Source organism: Pelmatolapia mariae, linkage group LG4 (genome assembly GCF_036321145.2).
Source record: "Pelmatolapia mariae isolate MD_Pm_ZW linkage group LG4, Pm_UMD_F_2, whole genome shotgun sequence".
NCBI classification, from domain to species: domain Eukaryota; kingdom Metazoa; phylum Chordata; class Actinopteri; order Cichliformes; family Cichlidae; genus Pelmatolapia; species Pelmatolapia mariae.
This window is the reverse complement of record NC_086230.1, coordinates 18,464,307-18,481,899: the sequence shown is the minus strand read 5'-3', so window position 1 is coordinate 18,481,899 and position 17,593 is coordinate 18,464,307. Positions and strand designations below refer to the sequence as shown.

At 41.7% G+C, this 17,593-nt stretch overlaps 2 protein-coding genes across 2 annotated transcripts; both read left to right on the top strand.

Annotated features, from left to right (window-relative positions):
- The first annotated feature begins 346 nt into the window (after window positions 1–346).
- On the top strand, window positions 347–6,374 carry LOC134625393 (small ubiquitin-related modifier 2). The gene is made up of 4 exons (XM_063470616.1): window positions 347–474; window positions 2,673–2,804; window positions 5,049–5,120; window positions 5,654–6,374. The coding sequence occupies exons 1-4, from the start codon at window positions 454–456 to the stop codon at window positions 5,714–5,716; spliced, it is 288 nt and encodes a 95-aa protein (XP_063326686.1). The 5' UTR covers window positions 347–453; the 3' UTR covers window positions 5,717–6,374.
- Window positions 6,375–8,182: 1,808 nt separating this feature from the next.
- LOC134626160 (jupiter microtubule associated homolog 1-like) lies at window positions 8,183–17,566 on the top strand. Its single transcript, XM_063471724.2, has 5 exons — window positions 8,183–8,376; window positions 10,832–10,974; window positions 14,103–14,251; window positions 15,152–15,182; window positions 16,937–17,566. The coding sequence occupies exons 1-5, from the start codon at window positions 8,321–8,323 to the stop codon at window positions 17,089–17,091; spliced, it is 534 nt and encodes a 177-aa protein (XP_063327794.1). The 5' UTR covers window positions 8,183–8,320; the 3' UTR covers window positions 17,092–17,566.
- The last annotated feature ends 27 nt before the right edge of the window (window positions 17,567–17,593 follow it).

Sequence of the window (17,593 nt, the reverse complement as noted above, 5' to 3'; positions counted from 1 at the left end):
GCAAAAACAAAAAAACAAGATGGCCACTGGTATTTAAAGGGTTAAAACGAAAAAGGAAATGGAAAAGTGCACATATGGCTCTCCCCATGCAGTGAGGATCATGTGTGGTGATGCTGACTGAACTATGCTGCACCCATGCGAGGTCAGCAGGGAGATAAGGAGCATTTAATGAGATAACCGCTTTTCTAAACCTGAAAACAAAAGGGAAAACATCGCTGTGCGCGTGCACGTGCATCTGCTTGCCTCTTTAACGCGCATTGTGACTCTCCCGCCCTTGCCCAGACTGCGCTTTCAACCTCGTGACTACTCGCTGTCCACTCAACGCTTGTTGAGGTGGACGCGCATGGGCGCGTGGCCGCGCACGTTCGGTTGTAATAGGCTAAACGGGCACGTGTACGTGCGCGTACTCGTGTTCTTTGTGTGGCAGTGTAGAGAAGCGCCAAAAGAGTGACCATGGCTGATGAAAAACCAAAGGTGAGTGTCTTCACAGTGGATTGAAATGCCAGTTTACTCCTCCTGATTTTTTTTACATGTGCGTGTGTAAAAATACGGTCATTTCCGCATGTTCCGCTGTGCCTTTTTGCAAAGTTACAAGCTGAAATTCAACTACTAGCTGTACCTACTTTGATAGACCGGAAGGTTTGTGAACGCGCATCCAATGGCGCGCGGATCTCTTTCTGCTTGATAACACACAGCCAACCAGCTGGTGTCATCCCCACTGCATGCCTCATTTCGCCTGTGTGTGTGTGTGTGTGTGTGTGTGTGTGTGTGTGTGTGTGTGTGTGTGTGTGTGTGTGTGTGTGCTTGCGTGCTTGCATGTGTGAATGGCTTGTGCCACTGTGGGAGAGTGTACCGGTGAGAATCTGTTGGTGCCACTGAAACTCTATGAATCATCACTGTGGTGGTCTCAGGCTCACTCTGAGTCTGCAGGCGAAGCGAAAAGGGAGGATTTAAGATTTAAATTTTGTTTAAATCTGAGAAATACTTTGTATACAGTATTGTGCAAAAGTCTTGAGCCATCCCTCATTACTCTCTGTTTTGCCTACTCAGTGGTTATAAGTAAGTTTTCCAGGTCTTTCGTGTTTTTTCCTATTTGGAAAACACATTTCTTTAACTGACTTTTTTTATGTCACAAAAGGCTTAAAATTGTATTTTTGCACTAACAAAGTGATTCCCAAAGAGCTTTTGGGAAAAGACCTAGCATATCTCAGGACTGTGTGCAGTGTGTCCTTAAATTTTAGGAAATTGGAAAAGTGGAGGACAAAAAAAGGTACAGACTTTAAGATGAACAGATGATCAGCATCTGAAATTCATGCCCATAAGAAATGGGAAAAATTCGGCAATGACCTGACACAGGACCTGAGGCATGCACCTGGACCCTCAGATGATCCATCTACTGTCCTCTGAAGCCTCATCAGAAATGGCTGTCAAGAAGCCATTTTCAAGGAAGAGAAAAACGAGGAGAAAAAGCTGAGGTATCAAAATTAGACAAGAATCTCTGTACATCTATATGTACAGAGGAGGGTCAAGAGAGAGGTACAGCAGTGAGTGTCTACACCCATCTGTCAAACACAGTGGAGGCATGTCATGGTTTGGGTCTGCATTTCAGCCAATGGTGTTGGGAATCTTGTCACAGTTGATGGAAACACAGAAAAGTACCGTCAGATTTTGATCCACCATATAATATCATCTGGAAAGCATCTGATTGGCAAAAGGCTCATTTTTGAGCAGAGTAAGTGCTTTTACTACATTGCCAGTGCAGTAAACGGATTTTTTTTTTTAAAAACAGTGGAACACAATGTTAGTGATGGATTGGTCTCCCCAGAAATAGTGTTGCATCATGTTGAAGGAGATCAGAACAAAAAGCAGTCAACATCCAAAGAAGAGCTTTTAATGTCCTTCGAGAACCTTGGAGAGCTATTCCTGAAGACTACTTAAAGAAATTACAAGAAAGCTTTCCTTGGCGAGTTCAGGCTGTGTTGGAACAATAAAGTCTGGTCATATCAAACATTGATTTTTAAGCTCATACTGTATTCTCAAGTATGTATGCATGTTTCAATGAATTGCTGCAACTATTTCACATTATCCTAGCAAAATATAAGAAATGACAATTTCAAATTTCAAAATATGCAAATCAAACTGGTCGTGCATTCTCCAGTCCTGGGGAATTTTACGCCTTTGGGCTTATCAACCTTCCTTTTATGGATGCTGACATATCTTTCTGGCAGTTACACATTGCGAAAGTGAAGTCAAACTCATAGCAGTGCTGCTTTTGTACTGCTCAGTCTTTTCCTACTCTTTTGGCGATAATGACACGGCTGGGTTGATACTAACATTTGCCTGCTTTATACCTTCCAAAGAAAATTGATCAAGAATCAATAAAGAATTAGCACAATTGATAATGTCATGGATATTAATAAGTTCTTGCCAATATCCTTCCCTAGCCACCTGGTGAGCTGTTTAGGTCTGAATTCATTATTTCATCACGCTACTGCAAAATTAAAAGACCACCGGAGGCACTAAAGGGACTGAAATTACGCATTTAATAATAACAGAAAATACCGTGCAGTGCTTTTCCCCTGCAAACCTGTAACTACTGTGTTGTTTTGGTTAGTCAAAGTCATTTTTTTTTGTTCCTTCACTGTGTTTCTTTCTGTGCTTCTATTCCTCAGGAAGCAGTGAAGACAGAAAACAATGAACACATAAACCTGAAGGTAGCGGGTCAGGATGGATCTGTAGTGCAGTTCAAGATCAAAAGACACACACCGCTCATCAAACTCATGAAGGCCTACTGCGAGAGACAGGTGATTATGGCCCCGAGGCATTACACTAACACTGATCATTTCCTGAATGGGCATAGATCTTTATAAGCAGAGTGTAGCTACAGTTAAATAGACTTCTTGTTACTTTGTAGTTCTCACCACATGAGGAGAACTCGACTTGTAGTATTATTTCCAGAAATATCTGTCGAGTGTTCCTCTGTACACCTCTGCTACTAATCATATATACACTTGATGTAATTGATAGTTAGCTGCTGGATTCTATTCTTAATAACATGTTTAGGTGTTATTAACAATAATCCTGCTTTCTTTTAATTGACCTTTTCCCTGCATCGCTGCACACCATTTACGGTTGGCAAAAAGACACGGGTGTATAGAAATAACATTTACTGGGAGAGTTGCCTACCCTCTGTGGAGCAAGGCTTGCAAGTGCTTACAGGTTATGCTGTTTTAACATCATAAGGAAATCATTACTGGAGTTACTTAATGTTTTAGAGGCCAGACTTTGAAGTTTGCACACAGTTAATCGTGTTTTACAACCGAATAGGATACAATTAAACCATTTACTTTCAATTCTTTGACACTTTTCACACATGCATTTAATGACTGCAGATTATATGTTTGTATTCTAGATGCCAAAAAAAGCAGTTATGCCAGGGCGTCTTAAAAATCCCATTTACCATAAAATATATGCAGGCATTTTAAAAAGAAGGTTTTCATAGGAATCCTCTGAAAAACTAAGTACACCTTTACTACTTCAATAGGGATCAAGGGGACAAGTAGCAGCCAGGTGTTGCTAATCAACTTGTACTTGATTAACTGATTATCAGCGCGTGTGATCACCTCTATAAAAGCAGAAATTTGTAGGTCGTAGATCTGGAGCATTCAGATGTTTGTTAACACAATGCCACACTCTCCCCAGAAGTGGATCTACAGGCAAGTTCAGGTCAAGGTCAAACCTTGCAGTCCTGAGAGAAATAGCAAAATGACCCAAGAGCCTCAGTTAGGATGTTAAATGTTAAAAAAAAAAACCTGAACAAATGTGACTTGTTTGGAAGGGTTACCAGGTTCTAAAAAGAACAATGCAGCACAGCTTCAATTTGCAAAGTTGCTTCTACACAAACAACAAGACATGTGGAACAATTTCTTTTGGACAGAGGAGAGCAAAGAAGAGATTTTTGGCCATAATGAACAGAGACGTTTGGTGAGAACCGAACACAGCATATCGGTACAAACACCTCATACCAACTATTAAGCACGGAGGTGGAGGGGTCATGATTTGGGTTTGTTTTTAAGCCACAGGGCCACAGAGCCAAGTAAGTTGAATAAGTTAAATCGAATATTGCACTTGTTTGTAGATATTTACTGTTAGGCCAAATCTATGTGTGTTGGACAGAGAACATACTTAGCTGTCCTTGAGTCTCAAATACTTTAATCACATTTAACATACACATCACGTGCTAAACGATCCGTCCATCCATCCATCAGACAGTAACTCATCACGGTTGTTGTTTCACTTTTGAAAAAGTTTCCATTGCAGTTCTTCTCTTCCTCCTCAAATGCAGTTAAGGTCTACAGCTTTAATGCAAATACCACCTTGATAGCATAGCTTTAACGCTTTATGTGGCTCTTGCATCCCTTAAATGAACCTCCCTTATCATCATCTGTGATTTCACAGTAATCGCAGAAGACATCTAATCTTTTCCTCCTGCTGTTATGGATTAACTCAGATTTTAAGATGTTCTCTGCCAGGCTCCTTGCTGTAATGGCATGCAGGAATTTTGACTTTTGTATGAATTAGCACTGCACTGAGCATCACTCTGGTTCTCTATTAATTGCAGCTGTGTTTGCATTGCTACAAAAGCAATTCCCAAGGTTTTCTAAAAGAGCTGTGCATAAAAGTAAAAAAAATATGTAATAGAACACGAGGTCTGAGATCCTTTTTATTTGAAAGTCAAATAAGGGTTCAACTCTGTGGAAGAATGGAAACCCAATCACAGTGTTATCTGTTCCTTGGACTCCCATCAGGGTAAAAGAGATGTTTGTCATACAGCTCTTTTTTTTAAAGTACAGACAGAACCAAATGGTTATCATTATTCCTTCATTTCTGCTTCACAGCAAGACATGTTTTTTTTCTGTCTCTCAAACCTCAGCCGCCTTATCTTCAGCACGAGCGTATTATTGTCTGCATTTTTATTTTTTACACGTTAGCCTATACAGAGCTTCACATGAGATTAACAACAAGATTTTACACGTTTATCTTTTCAGGGACTGTCAATGAGGCAAATCAGGTTCAGATTTGACGGGCAGCCAATAAACGAGACAGACACACCAGCACAGGTAAGGCCGTGTCAATGAGTTAAACATACTTCATGCACTTCCCATGATGATTAGTGCTTGTGATAACAGTATTTCTTAATAACCGTGGGCATTAGGGGTTTCTCCAGGCTGAATGATGTTCGTTCAAAGTCACAGTGCTGCCATGAGGAGCCTCGGGCTGTCACAACGAGCTAATTTTAAGTTGTTTTTGAATATGTCGCTGTGCAGATGCCAGTTGTATTCACTGCAGTTTGTGGCTGGAGTAGCCACAACTTGCATGTTATTGCAGTGCCATCCAACCTTGTCCACAGTGCAGCCTTCAAAGCCAAAAGCAGTGTGTCATTTTATTGTCACAGTGGTGGTATTTTGTGTATGCAAATGGGAAGTTTTTCATTTGTACAGGGCATACTGTTACCCTCTAGGTCAACAAATTAGCATCCTCCTTTTTGTCTTTGCAGTACAGATATTTTCCCTCACATCACTTTTTGCTTAAATTACTCAAACGTTATGAAATTCATGGGCTTATATTTTTTTGTTTTTTTCCCCCTTAACAGTTGGAAATGGAAGATGAAGATACGATCGATGTGTTTCAACAACAGACGGGCGGACGGATTTAATCGGCCACGTGCATCACCACTTTCTTCCTGGACACCACCAACTTTCCTGGCCTCTGAGGCACACAGCGCCTGCTTCTTCGCAGCTCGTCTCAACAGAATTCCACGCAGAAGAAGTTTCCCGTTTCTCTGCTACACATAACTGCTGTATATTTTCATTCGCGCCCCTTTTACTTTTCTGTCTTTGTACATAAGCCACATCCACGTCACCCTGAGTTCAGATTTTGTTTTTCCATGCTGTATTGTGATAAGTGTTAAGGACTTCCCTTCCAGACTGTTAGGACTGGTGATAGAGCGAGCATTAAGTAAAACTGACTTTATTGATCAAAATCTGCTCAGCTGATCTTGGTCGGTGGCCAGCAAATCAGTTCTTAAAGTGTACAATTTTTGGGACTGGCTGTCACTTAGTGAACCATATGCCAAGTATGGGGATCACGGGATATGCTGACATTTGGGTTCTGTCATATTCACAAAACATATTTGATTTTTTACATTTTTTAAAAATAGTACTGGATGTGTAGAGGAATGTTCTGAGAAATCATTTTTGCTAGGCCACTTCAAATTTTGGGAAGCCCTAAGAGATGTTCCAGCAAAATAAACATCTGTATTGTCTATTAAGATGCTTGTTGAAATAAAGCTATTGTCTTTTTCCAAACTTTCACCATATTTTTCTATTATTTGACAATATAATTGTGTGTGTGTGTGTGTGTGTTCTGCATGTTTGTTGCACTTAAATGTTTCAGATCATGCAGATTTTTTTAAAATGATTTCTTTCATTAGGAGAGCAAAGTTATCCAAACCTTTACTGCCCTGTGTTAAGAAGTAATTGACCCCTACACCTAATAAACAGTTGAGCCACCAGTGACAACAAGAACTGCAATCAAATGTTTGCATAAAGTGGCGATCGACTTTGACTAGCCCACACCAAAACCTTCATTTTGTGTTTTTAAGCTATTCAGAGGAGGACTTGCTGTTGCGTTTAGATCATTGTCCAAAACAAAACGAGTTTCATGGCACAAACTGAACGGTTTTGGAGGATTTTCTGGTAGAGCAGATTTTTTTTCGTAAGTATTTTTATTCATCTTTAGGCATGAAAAAAAAAATTGAACTTCGTTTTTTAAACGTACTTTTCAAAGAGTTTGTTACACGTCCACTTAGGTGGACAACATAGGTTTTGACTTATGAGTTTGGTATGGAGTGACACATCAGTGTCCAATGAGGTGGTTTATGTGCAAACATACCATCAACACTGACAAAAATACGAGAAAACAGCCTTTGAATACCTGTTTACTGTGGTGACCACTATGTGTGAAAGGGTTAAAGCAGCAAAGCAGCCACCATTGTTGGTAGATGTTATTTTAAAAAACAAAAACGTGTTAGTTTTATCTTCAAAAACCTTCATCAGTCCAGAGGATATGTTCTCAAATCTTGAGGATGATCGAGATGTTTCTGGCAAATGTGAGAGGAGCCTTTGTGGCTTTTTTTGGTCAGTAGTGATTTTCTCCTTGAACTCTCCCATAGATGCTATTTTTCCCCAGTCTCCTTCTTATTGTTGAATCATGAACTCTGACCTTAATTGAGTTTAGTGATGCCTATAGCTCTTTAGATGCTGTTCTGGGTCCTTTTTTGATCTCTTGGATCCGCTCTTGGAGGAATTTTGGTAGGGGGACCACTGCTGGGAACATTCACCACTGTTCCAAGTTTTCTACATTTGTGAATAATGGCTTTCACTGTGGTTTGCTGAAGTCCCAAAGCCTTAGAAATGGCTTTGTAGCCCTTTCCAGACTGATAGATGACAATGACTTTATTTCTCAGCTGTTTCTTTAGACTGTAACACAATTTGTTGCTCTTTGAGATCTTTTGGCCTACTTCACTTTGTCAGACAGGTTCTGTTTAAGTGATTTATTGATTCAGCAAGTGTGGCAGTAAATTGGGTGTGTCTTAATAAATTGAACTCAGTTTTCCAAAACATTTTGGTAAATACATAGGCTAGGTAGGTTTTGGTAACTTTTTCCCTTAACAAATGAAGTCATGATTTAAAAACTGCAGTTTGTATTCATCTGAAAATCTGAAACATGTAAGTGTAAATAATATTTAAGAAATCGGGAAAGGGGCAAATATTTTTACGATGCACCTAATTATGATCTTAGTGAGCCAGTAATTTAAATTGGAAGTTAAGAAAGAAGTTGAAAGTGTACCAATTTTCTAACTTTATTCTTTAAAATAATTTTGCAGATTGCCGCAATCAGCGCTATTAAATGAAAACGGGGGAAAAAGCGCCCTCGAGGTTGTGGTCTCTTCAGTCCGATCCCTCACAGGAACCCGAGACCTGCCACCAACAAGATATCCGACTGCTGAAGTTCTGTCCAATGAGAGGCGAGTTCTGTGCTGTTCTGCCCAATCACAACGTGTCTAATACTGGTGGGTTGGGTCTGGTGGGCTGGCACCGCAGAACCAGCGGATCTGTTCTTCGTTATGTTTTTCAGTGTCGGGTGGAGTCTACATCCCGTCGCATCCCTGCGGGCAAGGAGGAGGATTTATCCCCCCCACCATTACTTTTTTAATTGACTGTTTCTTACTGCCAGACATCGAAATACTCCAAAAAAGATGACGACGACAACCACCTTTCAAGGAGTGGACCCTAGTGCTAAAAGTAGTTCCAGGTAAAAAGGAGCCGAAAGCCTTTTCACGGAGGAACAAAAGAAGTAGGATGCGGGCAAAGCCTCTCAGCTAGCAAACGCCTCTTTTATTCGTTTTTGTTCAAAGACAGCTTGCTACAGAATATCACAGGCTGTGTTAGCCCGGTGGTGGTTGGCGAGGGATTTTTCTGGATTTAGCTAAACTGTCACATAGTCTAGCTAATTAAGATAATCTTATTGGGTGTCTGATGCACCATACCCTTTAGCTACACGAAGTTAGTGAGGTTAGCATGCCTGGGTTTCGGAAACAAACTGCTCGACAGGATCTTTTCCACATTTCTGTTTAAGGAGAAGTGGACAAAGCTGCCTAAGCCTAACGTCAGCTCCCTGCTGGCTGCTCTAGACTGCGAAATAACTTTTTTTAATAGTTCAAGTCACCACTTTTTTTCTTTCCTTCCTTCTATGGAAGGAAAGATCTCTGTGTGTGCTGCTCTTTGAGTTGTTAACGTCTTGTTGTTCTTTTTTGTTGCATTTTATCTAACAAAACAAAAAGAAAGAAAGAAAAGAAACAATAGAGTCCATTTGATTGATTACAGGAAAGATCCCAGACTAGACCGTGGTCTGCTTATGTCATTATCTCTTGAATTTTGGTTCAAGGAAGTTTTAGGGAAACTCATTTAGCGGGGTCGCGAGCCTGATGCCCGGTTTTACACTCAGTTTAAGAGTCATCCTCCAAGCATGCGCTGAGTCTTTTCCTGTAAGTGATGATGCGTGTCGGCTTCATGCATTCCTCCCTTTTTTCCCTTTTCTCTTTTTTCTTACAGGGAAGAGTGCAAACCTTAAAATTATGGCCGCCTTTATAATGAGGCATGATTTCAGGGCGTGCTAGAGATTTTTATACTGCCACTGTTAGCCCTTGCTGAGTCTGAGTGAGCATGTCAAATGTCGGTCAGTCCGCATGTTGCTTTCGGATGATGCAGGGGGCTTGGGTGGGGGCTCTGAGCTAGCTAAGCCTGTAAATCTTTCCTTAGCTCTTCTGCCTTTTCCCCCTTAAAGCCCCCTTCAGCGAGCTGCTGGTCATTTCTGCTTCTGGACGACCAAGTAGATCAGTAGAGCAGCAGCTTGAATTAGGCTAAAATCAAAGGCCTCCTATCCTGCCTTATCAGACATGCCATCTTTGGCTCTGGACCTTAGCTGTATCCTACCCAGCTTCACCTGCCTTAAAGTGGCCTAAGGCTTCCAAACATGACTGCCATTTCATTCATGTTATTTGCAGGTTCATTCTAGGGTGGGGTCTGCTGCCAGCCAGCTCAAAGCTTTCCCCCACCGTCGCAATCTGTGTGTGTATGTGGAAAGCATGAGCTCATCCTCTCTGGCCGGGAGGTGAAGTCTGGTTTAGGCATTATATGTTGTCACAGCCAAGAATTAAATGTGCAAATTCACGTTGTTGCATACTAGGCTGTGTGAGATATGTTTTTTCCCCCTCGTCTTGGTTGCTTTCTTTGTAGCTGTGCTTCAAGAGCAGAGTTGTTTTTTAGACTCCCATCTGCCTGCCTGGCCCTCAGACAGCTGCTCGGTGTGTCAGCTGGTGACTTCAGGGGGCTCCAGGAGAGGAGAGTTTGCTGGTGGAAAGAAGAAAAAAAAAAGAGGGAGGGGTCCAGCAGTGGCTCTGCAAGCACATCGGTGTCTGTCGTCCACCTCAGCTGCCCTTGAGCACAGCGAGGAGAAAAAGGGTTTCCCTACTCGCTGTTGAATTCCTTTTGTTCGGTTCATGGTGGAAGAAAGTCTGTGGAAAGTAGGCTTTGTTTGTCATCTGTGTATCTGGATCCCGGCTTTCTGTGCTGTTCTAGAACAGTCCCAATATTACGTGACCTATATTTAGCGTAAACCTCAGACCTTTCACTTCCATTGTGCGATTGTGACCAAAATAAACATCAGATTTGATAAATAAATACGATAATTGTGTAATTATTCCCCCTAGAAACAGACGCAAGCCCTCATATGTCACTGCAAAGGAATCCGCGCTGAAGAGAGGCAGCAGCTAGCCAGCTAACTCTGTGATTATATGCGACTGGAGTCAGCTGCAGGGCAGAGATTGGGACTGTCTGTCTGACAGGCTGACAGCCGGGGCTTAGACAGTGGGGGGACCTTGCTGGTATCTCTCAAGGTTTTTTTTTTTTTTTTTTTTTGTCCTTTCTTGCTTGTGTGGTATGTTTATAAAAGATTTAGGGTGGAGTAGAGAGAAGGTTGCATGTAGCTTGGGGCTACCTCATGTTTTATTTCACTATTGATTTTATCTTTTTTTTTTTTCTGTTTTTGCACTGTGCATCTGATCAGTGGTGTGTGACGTGAAGGCCTTGTGTTTCAGTATGAAGCGAGAGGTTATGGAGGGGGGGGGGGGGGGGGGGGGGATAGGAGCATGGTGGGCGGGGTGTCATTCCGGCTGATGTCAAAATTGTGTCATTTTGTTACTTCTAAGGGTACTACGACCGCCGGGTGGGGACTCCAGCTTCTCCTTTGGCACAGATGACAACACAACGCCCCAGCGCAAGAACAAGATGGCCTCCAGCATCTTTGCAGAACCTGATGACCCTCACGCTCATCGGAGGAACAATCCCCCTAGTAATTCACTCTAACATTTATTTCTTGATTGATGGATTTTGCATGTGACTGTATCAGAGCTGAAATCAAGGTTTACAGGTTTGATTTACATGAACTGTGGTTTTACATCAGGGAGCTTGTATAAACACACACGAAGAGCAAGTTCTATCTTGCAAAAGCAGACGGATCTACCAGAAACCTTAAGTAAGCAAAAAAAAAAAAACAAACAAAAAAAGCACCATGGAATTAATTGTTCTTACTTGAGCTAGGAACAGATAGAGATCCAAAATTTTTCCATTTGGGTTGTCAGAAAGAGCATCCCACAAGAGTAATAGCACAAAAAAGAGAAAAATCCCCAGAGTACTACGTAAGGGTAATTCGAAGCGAGGGTTTGTTAAATGGGGCTGAGGATCAGTCCTCTATGGAAAGAAATGCGTCAGTTAAAAATGTGTCAGTGGGTGAAATTAGTGGCCCTCTGCAGCCACGGAGGACATCTTATTTTGAGTGTGCAAGAAGACGCAGAAAAATGCAGCCGGGGCCACGAGACCTGTGAGTGGCACTGTGAGTTTTCAAGGTCACCGCAAACATACAGCCAGAGGAAGTAGGTGAAATATTAATGTGGCCTGACAGTGCCAGGCAAGGTTTGAATCTTTTATTATGCATTGGCTTCACTGATTGTAATTAAAGATGGTCCAGTTAGTCAATGATTTAATACATTGCATAAAGGGTAAAAAAATTCGAGCTCTGTGGTATTTCTGCAGATTTGCTTTTTAGCTCAGGGCCTCACAAGCCTGAGATCACATGTTTTCACACTGGCCACTTTGTGGAAAACTGTTTACATGGCGTATCAGATTTTCTGGGTGAGTGTGGACGATGAAGAATTTGGCCTAAAATCGTTACATCAGTCTCTGACCTCTGCAGCCAGCAGCTGCTTACAGCAAAGCCTTTTCCTGCTTGCATTGTTTCACTCTGGGTCAAGTTGAGGAGAGCCTACCACAGCTGTCCCACTTTAACGGATGCAACTGGATGAGGAGGATATAAATTTCTGCTTGAATGACCAAGGTTAATAACAATATAAAGCCTTATAAGCATTGTGCGATCTATTATGTGGCCTGTGTTTGAACCCATGCTGCAGATGAACAGGTTTCATTGTTTGCTTTGGCATGCAGCCCTGTGTACATCTTTTTTTTTTTTTTTTTTTTTTTTTTTTTTTGTTAAGATCAAATACACCTTTTCATGTCTCAACCATCAAGAGCCACTTTGTAAAGTACTTTTTGCCTTTGGGCAATTTATAAGTTTAGCTATGATAGCACAGTCTCAAACGACCCTAGAAACACTTGACAAAATAAGAGCACAGAAAACAAGCATGGATTAGCTGCTATAAGCGTTACTTTAAACAAGAGATGGTGGCGCCACAGTTGGCAGAAAACAAAATAAATGGAGCGCTGTCCTCATGGCTAAAACTAGGAGGTGGGAGGGTGGTGGGGGTTTTCCCAAGGTAGTCCTTTAATGCCTGAATCTGATTCCTAACTTTCATGGTGTGTCTTTTTACTAAGTGGCAAATGTAAGAAAACAATTAAACTTGTTTTTTAAAAAAATGTAACTTATTTTTGTTTTAACTATACTTTGATGGTTTTCTTTTAAAGATTTGTCTTGTATTCTGTTTTACTGACATAGAAGCAGATTGTTGTTCAGCCAGGATGTTCCCTAGGATTTTAAAGGGGACCTATTTTTCTAACTTTCAGCAATATTCATTATTCTAATTCTTATTATTATTGGGGTTATACAAGAGAAATGATCATTATTTAACTTGTATTGGGGTTCATTGAAGCCTCTGGGGTCATCCACTGTCTGAAAGCTCTGTTAGCTCCTTCCTCGCTTCCTTTAAGCTGCCTTTGTTCTGATTGGTTGGAACTTACAAATGGCAGGTGAGGCTTCTGGGCTCACAGCCAGAGCCATGTGTCTGAGATGACCATATTAGGTATGTTGGCTCTCTTTGAAGTCATAAAGAGCCAAGAGTTGAAGGGGAAAAAAAACTGCTGACCTCATTATGGTCATGGTCATGTTTATGTGAGAAAATAAGAAAATGTATGGCAAGTACAATTTAATTTAAGGTTTTAAGATACCAAAGCTGTGGGTATGTGCAAGTAACCTCAGCTTCTGACCACATGAGTGCTTACATGAAATAAGAGGGGGAAAACGAGACTACCATCAGCCGCATGATTGCTGTTGCTGTCTCGAAGCTCAGTAGGCTCAGTGTTATAATATATTTATGCCATAGACCCAGGAGATCTATAAGGTTAAGTAGAAGCCTATAGCAATGACAACATAATGCATCTCTCTCTGGTCCATCAATCTACTTAAATCCTCTTCCGTTTCATATTTGTTGACTGTCCAGGGAATTTATCAGACTCCTTAATGTGGAGTCGGTAATGAAGAAGCGCTTGTTGAGTGCTGATTCACTTCACTCTATTAACAACAATGGCCACTCCTCTTCTTCTTTGCTTTCCGTTGTTCTCGTCATGACAAAGACGGTCTGTCCCCTCCCTGGCCCTCGGGGTTTATAGCTGTTACCTTATGTGGCTTGAGCTAGCACAGCCTGCTTCCCCACAGTGGGCCAGCACAGGATTTTTAAAGCTCTTTCTGCTAAAGGAGAGTGCAGGCGCTGCAGGGTTTTGTGAGTTTTGGCATTCAGGTTGTCTGCCTGGAAGCTTTCCACTTCGTTTCTGGGTCTGTTGCAGACGCCCAAGCGGATTTAGTGATGTTTCCTGTTTAGTTCCCAATGATTTTTTTTCTTGTCTTGTGTTATTTGAGTCTCTAATCAAGCTGATGTTTTATCACTGAATCTGAGAAATCTGAGAAAATGAGTATTGTGATGAGCATGGTAGATTGGTGGGGCTAGAGAGATTTGGGTCTGGGGTGGCTTTGTCACTAATTGGATTAGTGTCCATATGGTATGACTGTGCTGCTCTGGAGCCTTACTCATGTTTTGCCATTTGGGTTTCCTGTTAAGCTTCAGTGTAATCTTCTGACCAAAAAAGAGGAGAGGAAAAAAACCCAAACAATTAAAGGGCCATGAGTGTTAGTGTTACGTTATTTTCTAAATAGTTTGAAAGCATTTTTTTCCTGTCTGTCCCTTATCTGCCTAGGCGGGGCGCCTACAGGAACCCTGTGCGGTGAGCCGTCTGCCCCGCTGAGGCGAGTACAGCAGCCTCTCCTCTTCCCCAAGAACCCTCAGCCGGAGCTGACCACCATCCACAACTCTGGGGCCGCCTTGGTCTGGAACCAGAGACGAGAGGTACCAGCCGTTCACCCTTTCAAGACTTTGTTTCCAAAACAGAGCCGCAGCCAAGTACTAAGCTGAAAAAAACACTCTGTCATAGATTAACTTTAATTCTAAACAGTTCAGTGGAAAAAGTCATTGGGGGGAAAGATGAGTTCACAACTGCTGCCAAGAGAGTTTTGTTAAATCTGTGACAGAGAACAACGAAGCACAGCATCCCAGAGAGCGAGAGATGAGAGCCGCGAATCATTTGCTTCACTTTATCTAAAATGTCTTTAAGTCACAAGATCTGCCGTCATTCTTTATTCATTTTTGTAACTTTATTTCTTTCAAGCTGTTTTCATGTGTAATTAACAGAAATGGTAAGATTGCATTAACTTGATCAGTGTAACTTGGGTCCAAAAAAACAGTTTCCAGTGGTTAGGCCTGGCTTTGAGCCAGCTTGTCCCCAGCGGGCTGCTAAGCTGTTAATACATCGGTGGAAACCCTGGTGTTTGTCGTCTGTTTGAAACAGACCTAGGATATATTGTTGGGTAGATATCCTCCACTGACATTTGTAATCCCTTTTAATGTGTGAATGAGGCGGCCCTCGCTTTGTCGACATGGATAGAATCCAAATAAAGACGCAGAGAAAACACAACGGCCCACTCCACCTACCAACCTAGAAACATATCACTAGGGTCAGAAATCACAGCAGTGCTGTCATTAATCATTCGCAATTACAAGTGCTTGCACAAAAGTTCCTGTATATGCAACTGCCTTGTGGATGTTCAGTATTATTTTCCTGGCAGCGTTCCTTTTCTTTTTTTGGGTTTGTGGTTGTATATAAAACGCTTCTTCTCAAATGAAGAAACGTTAGCAGAGGAGCCAGGTCAGGGAGAGATGTGACATTCCTGTCTTGTGTTTTCATTGCAGGTTGAGAACGGCCAAGAACAAGGAAATGATGGTAAGTGTCTTGAGCACTCTGGTGTTTTTATAAAAAGGCTTTCAGGTTTCTGTCACAGTCTGACTATGTCTAAACAGATCTGCATGACTTGGTCGGTGAGAACCTCCTCGGTATAGCTCCAGAACAGATCAGTTAATTTCACTCTCCCCTCCTCTGCAAAGATCAGATTATGGCGACTGATCTGGTCTGGTATGCTGCTGCTGGCATACAGTCTTTTTTTTTCAGCATGGAGTACACATGTTCTCCCTTTCTGAGTCAACACAACGTGGGCTCTTTGATGTGGTTTTTCCTTGTCATGATGGCATGTCGGTGTGTAGTCAAGCAGCTGTTGTTCGATAGCAGGCTCCACTGAGTATGAAAAGCTTTTTATTAACCTCCAGGTGCATGTTTGCAACAGAATTCCTGGCTCCACAGATAATGGGAAGGTTCGACCGCATACCATAATGAAAATTAAATCAAAGCTCACTTTCTGCACGGCCTTTGAATGACTGGAATGCACGTGTGTTTGTGTGCGCGCACTTTGAAGTCTGCTGTGTATAAATATTCGCAATTACATGCCATCAAAAACTTTTCAAGCACTTAAGCCAGTTCATTACTGCCCTCTAAGTCAGTTTCTTCTCCCAGCAGACAAGCCAGTAGTGCACACTTTTGATAAGACATGGGCGAACAGAGAGATTAAATATCTCAGCTTCTGGATCCACATTCAGCACACCTAATGTCTTTGATGCTGTTCCGAGTTAACGCTACAGGCCCTCCACACTCTTGGGGTTCAAACAGAGCACATTCAGCAGTTGAGTGTGTATTATACCTCTTTAAAAAAAAAAAAAAAAAAAAAAAATTCAAAATGTTCCAAAAAGGAACATGTTGCCCTCATTTCTAAGATTTAAATGAAAGGTCCCCATGCAATGTGCTAATGTTTTTGCACCAATTCAGGCGGTAATGGATAAAAAGACGGCGATGCTTTAATGCTGTGATTTTACTCATTTAAAGAGGGCTGCCCTCAACTACTCCACAGAGCTAAAGTGTGGAGACTGTTTTTAGCCAGAATTTGCATAAAACCAGCTTTAACCCTTTCCATCTCAGCAGTGCTGATAGATGCAGCTAGCTGATAAGTTTGCACTGGCTCCAACCAGGAGGATCATATTTATGTGTTTGCATAATAATTACAATACTTAAAAGAAGCGACACAGTTTGAAATTTTAGCCAAAATTAAAAGTAAAAGGACAGAAGAATTATATTTCTGCAAATAGTTCAAGCCATTGGCAGCAGTTATACCTGTGCCTGTGTCATCATCAGCGTGTAGTTATGTTTCTGTGCACATTTCATGTCTACAGTGTAGATTTAACACAGATGTATGAATCCACTATTATCCTTATTATTTTTGTTATCATTTTGCCTGCTTTGTCAAATTTTGCTAGATGTCGATTTCCTGTCATAGAGCCCAGTTTTTCCAGTGATAGAAGGATGTTTTGGGTTTTTTTTTGTTTGTTTGTTTGTTTTTTTTCACTCATCCTTACTACTGGAGAGTCCCCTCACTCTTATATTAAAAGTGTCACTGTGAGGCAGTTATTGCTCCATAGTCTGTCTTGGATTGCTGACAGTAGTCCATATTTTGCTCTGGAGAGCCGCTGTGAGCTTGAGGTCCACTCCAAACTGCAACATCTGGAAAAACTGCAGAACAAAATAAGAGCCACGTCACCCATTGTTGTGGTCTGCACAATAACACATTATCCCCCCCTCTTTTTTTGCTGTAGAGTGTCCTGAAGGTGTGGAGCAAGATCAGCAAGAGGAGCAAGATCAGCAGCAGAAGGAGATGCCACAGCCCTCCGACCCGTCGGGAGGTGCCAGCACTGCTTCAGGCGGCCGAAGAAACCCCCCTGGTGGCAAGTCCAGCCTCATCCTGGGTTGAGACCAGTCAGTTTGTTTAATTTTGTTTTTTTTTTTCCTTTGAGCGCTTGTTTTTCTTTGTTTTGTTTTTTTGTTTTTTTTGAAGACAAATACCCCCAACCACCATTCTCTTCCTCCTCATCAACATCTCTGCTTCTCCCCCCCTCCTCCAACACCACCATCTCCACCTCCTTCACATGCACTCATGCCGTCACGTCCATGGACCCCCGTGTCCTCTCCCTCCACCTGCAAACCTTTTGTTTTGATCCTTTTTTCTATTAAAAAAGAAAACTGTTGACAAAAGCACTTTATGTATCTCCCCTCCCCTCCCCTTTCCATTTCAGCCCATCCTGTAGCGCATTTCGCCTGCTGGGAAAGGCATGACGTTTAGCTTGTCCCTCATTCTCTCCCCTGGTGTAAATGGTAAAAAAAAAGATTAAAAAAAAAAGATTTGATGCGTGGATTTCTAAATACAATAAAGATTCATATTAATTTGCTGTGGCTTGTTTTGTTTTTTCTTTATT

What these genes read in the sequence shown, in the direction of transcription:
- LOC134625393 (XM_063470616.1), top strand. Translation starts at nt 454, where the DNA reads ATGGCTGATGAAAAACCAAAG. An exon ending in AGGCCTACTGCGAGAGACAG is followed by an intron (nt 2,805 to 5,048) that starts GTGATTATGGCC and finishes TTATCTTTTCAG; the next exon opens with GGACTGTCAATGAGGCAAAT. An exon ending in AGACAGACACACCAGCACAG is followed by an intron (nt 5,121 to 5,653) that starts GTAAGGCCGTGT and finishes CCCCCTTAACAG; the next exon opens with TTGGAAATGGAAGATGAAGA.
- LOC134626160 (XM_063471724.2), top strand. Translation starts at nt 8,321, where the DNA reads ATGACGACGACAACCACCTTTCAAGGAGTGGACCCTAGTGCTAAAAGT. An exon ending in AGTGCTAAAAGTAGTTCCAG is followed by an intron (nt 8,377 to 10,831) that starts GTAAAAAGGAGC and finishes GTTACTTCTAAG; the next exon opens with GGTACTACGACCGCCGGGTG. An exon ending in TCGGAGGAACAATCCCCCTA is followed by an intron (nt 10,975 to 14,102) that starts GTAATTCACTCT and finishes TTATCTGCCTAG; the next exon opens with GCGGGGCGCCTACAGGAACC.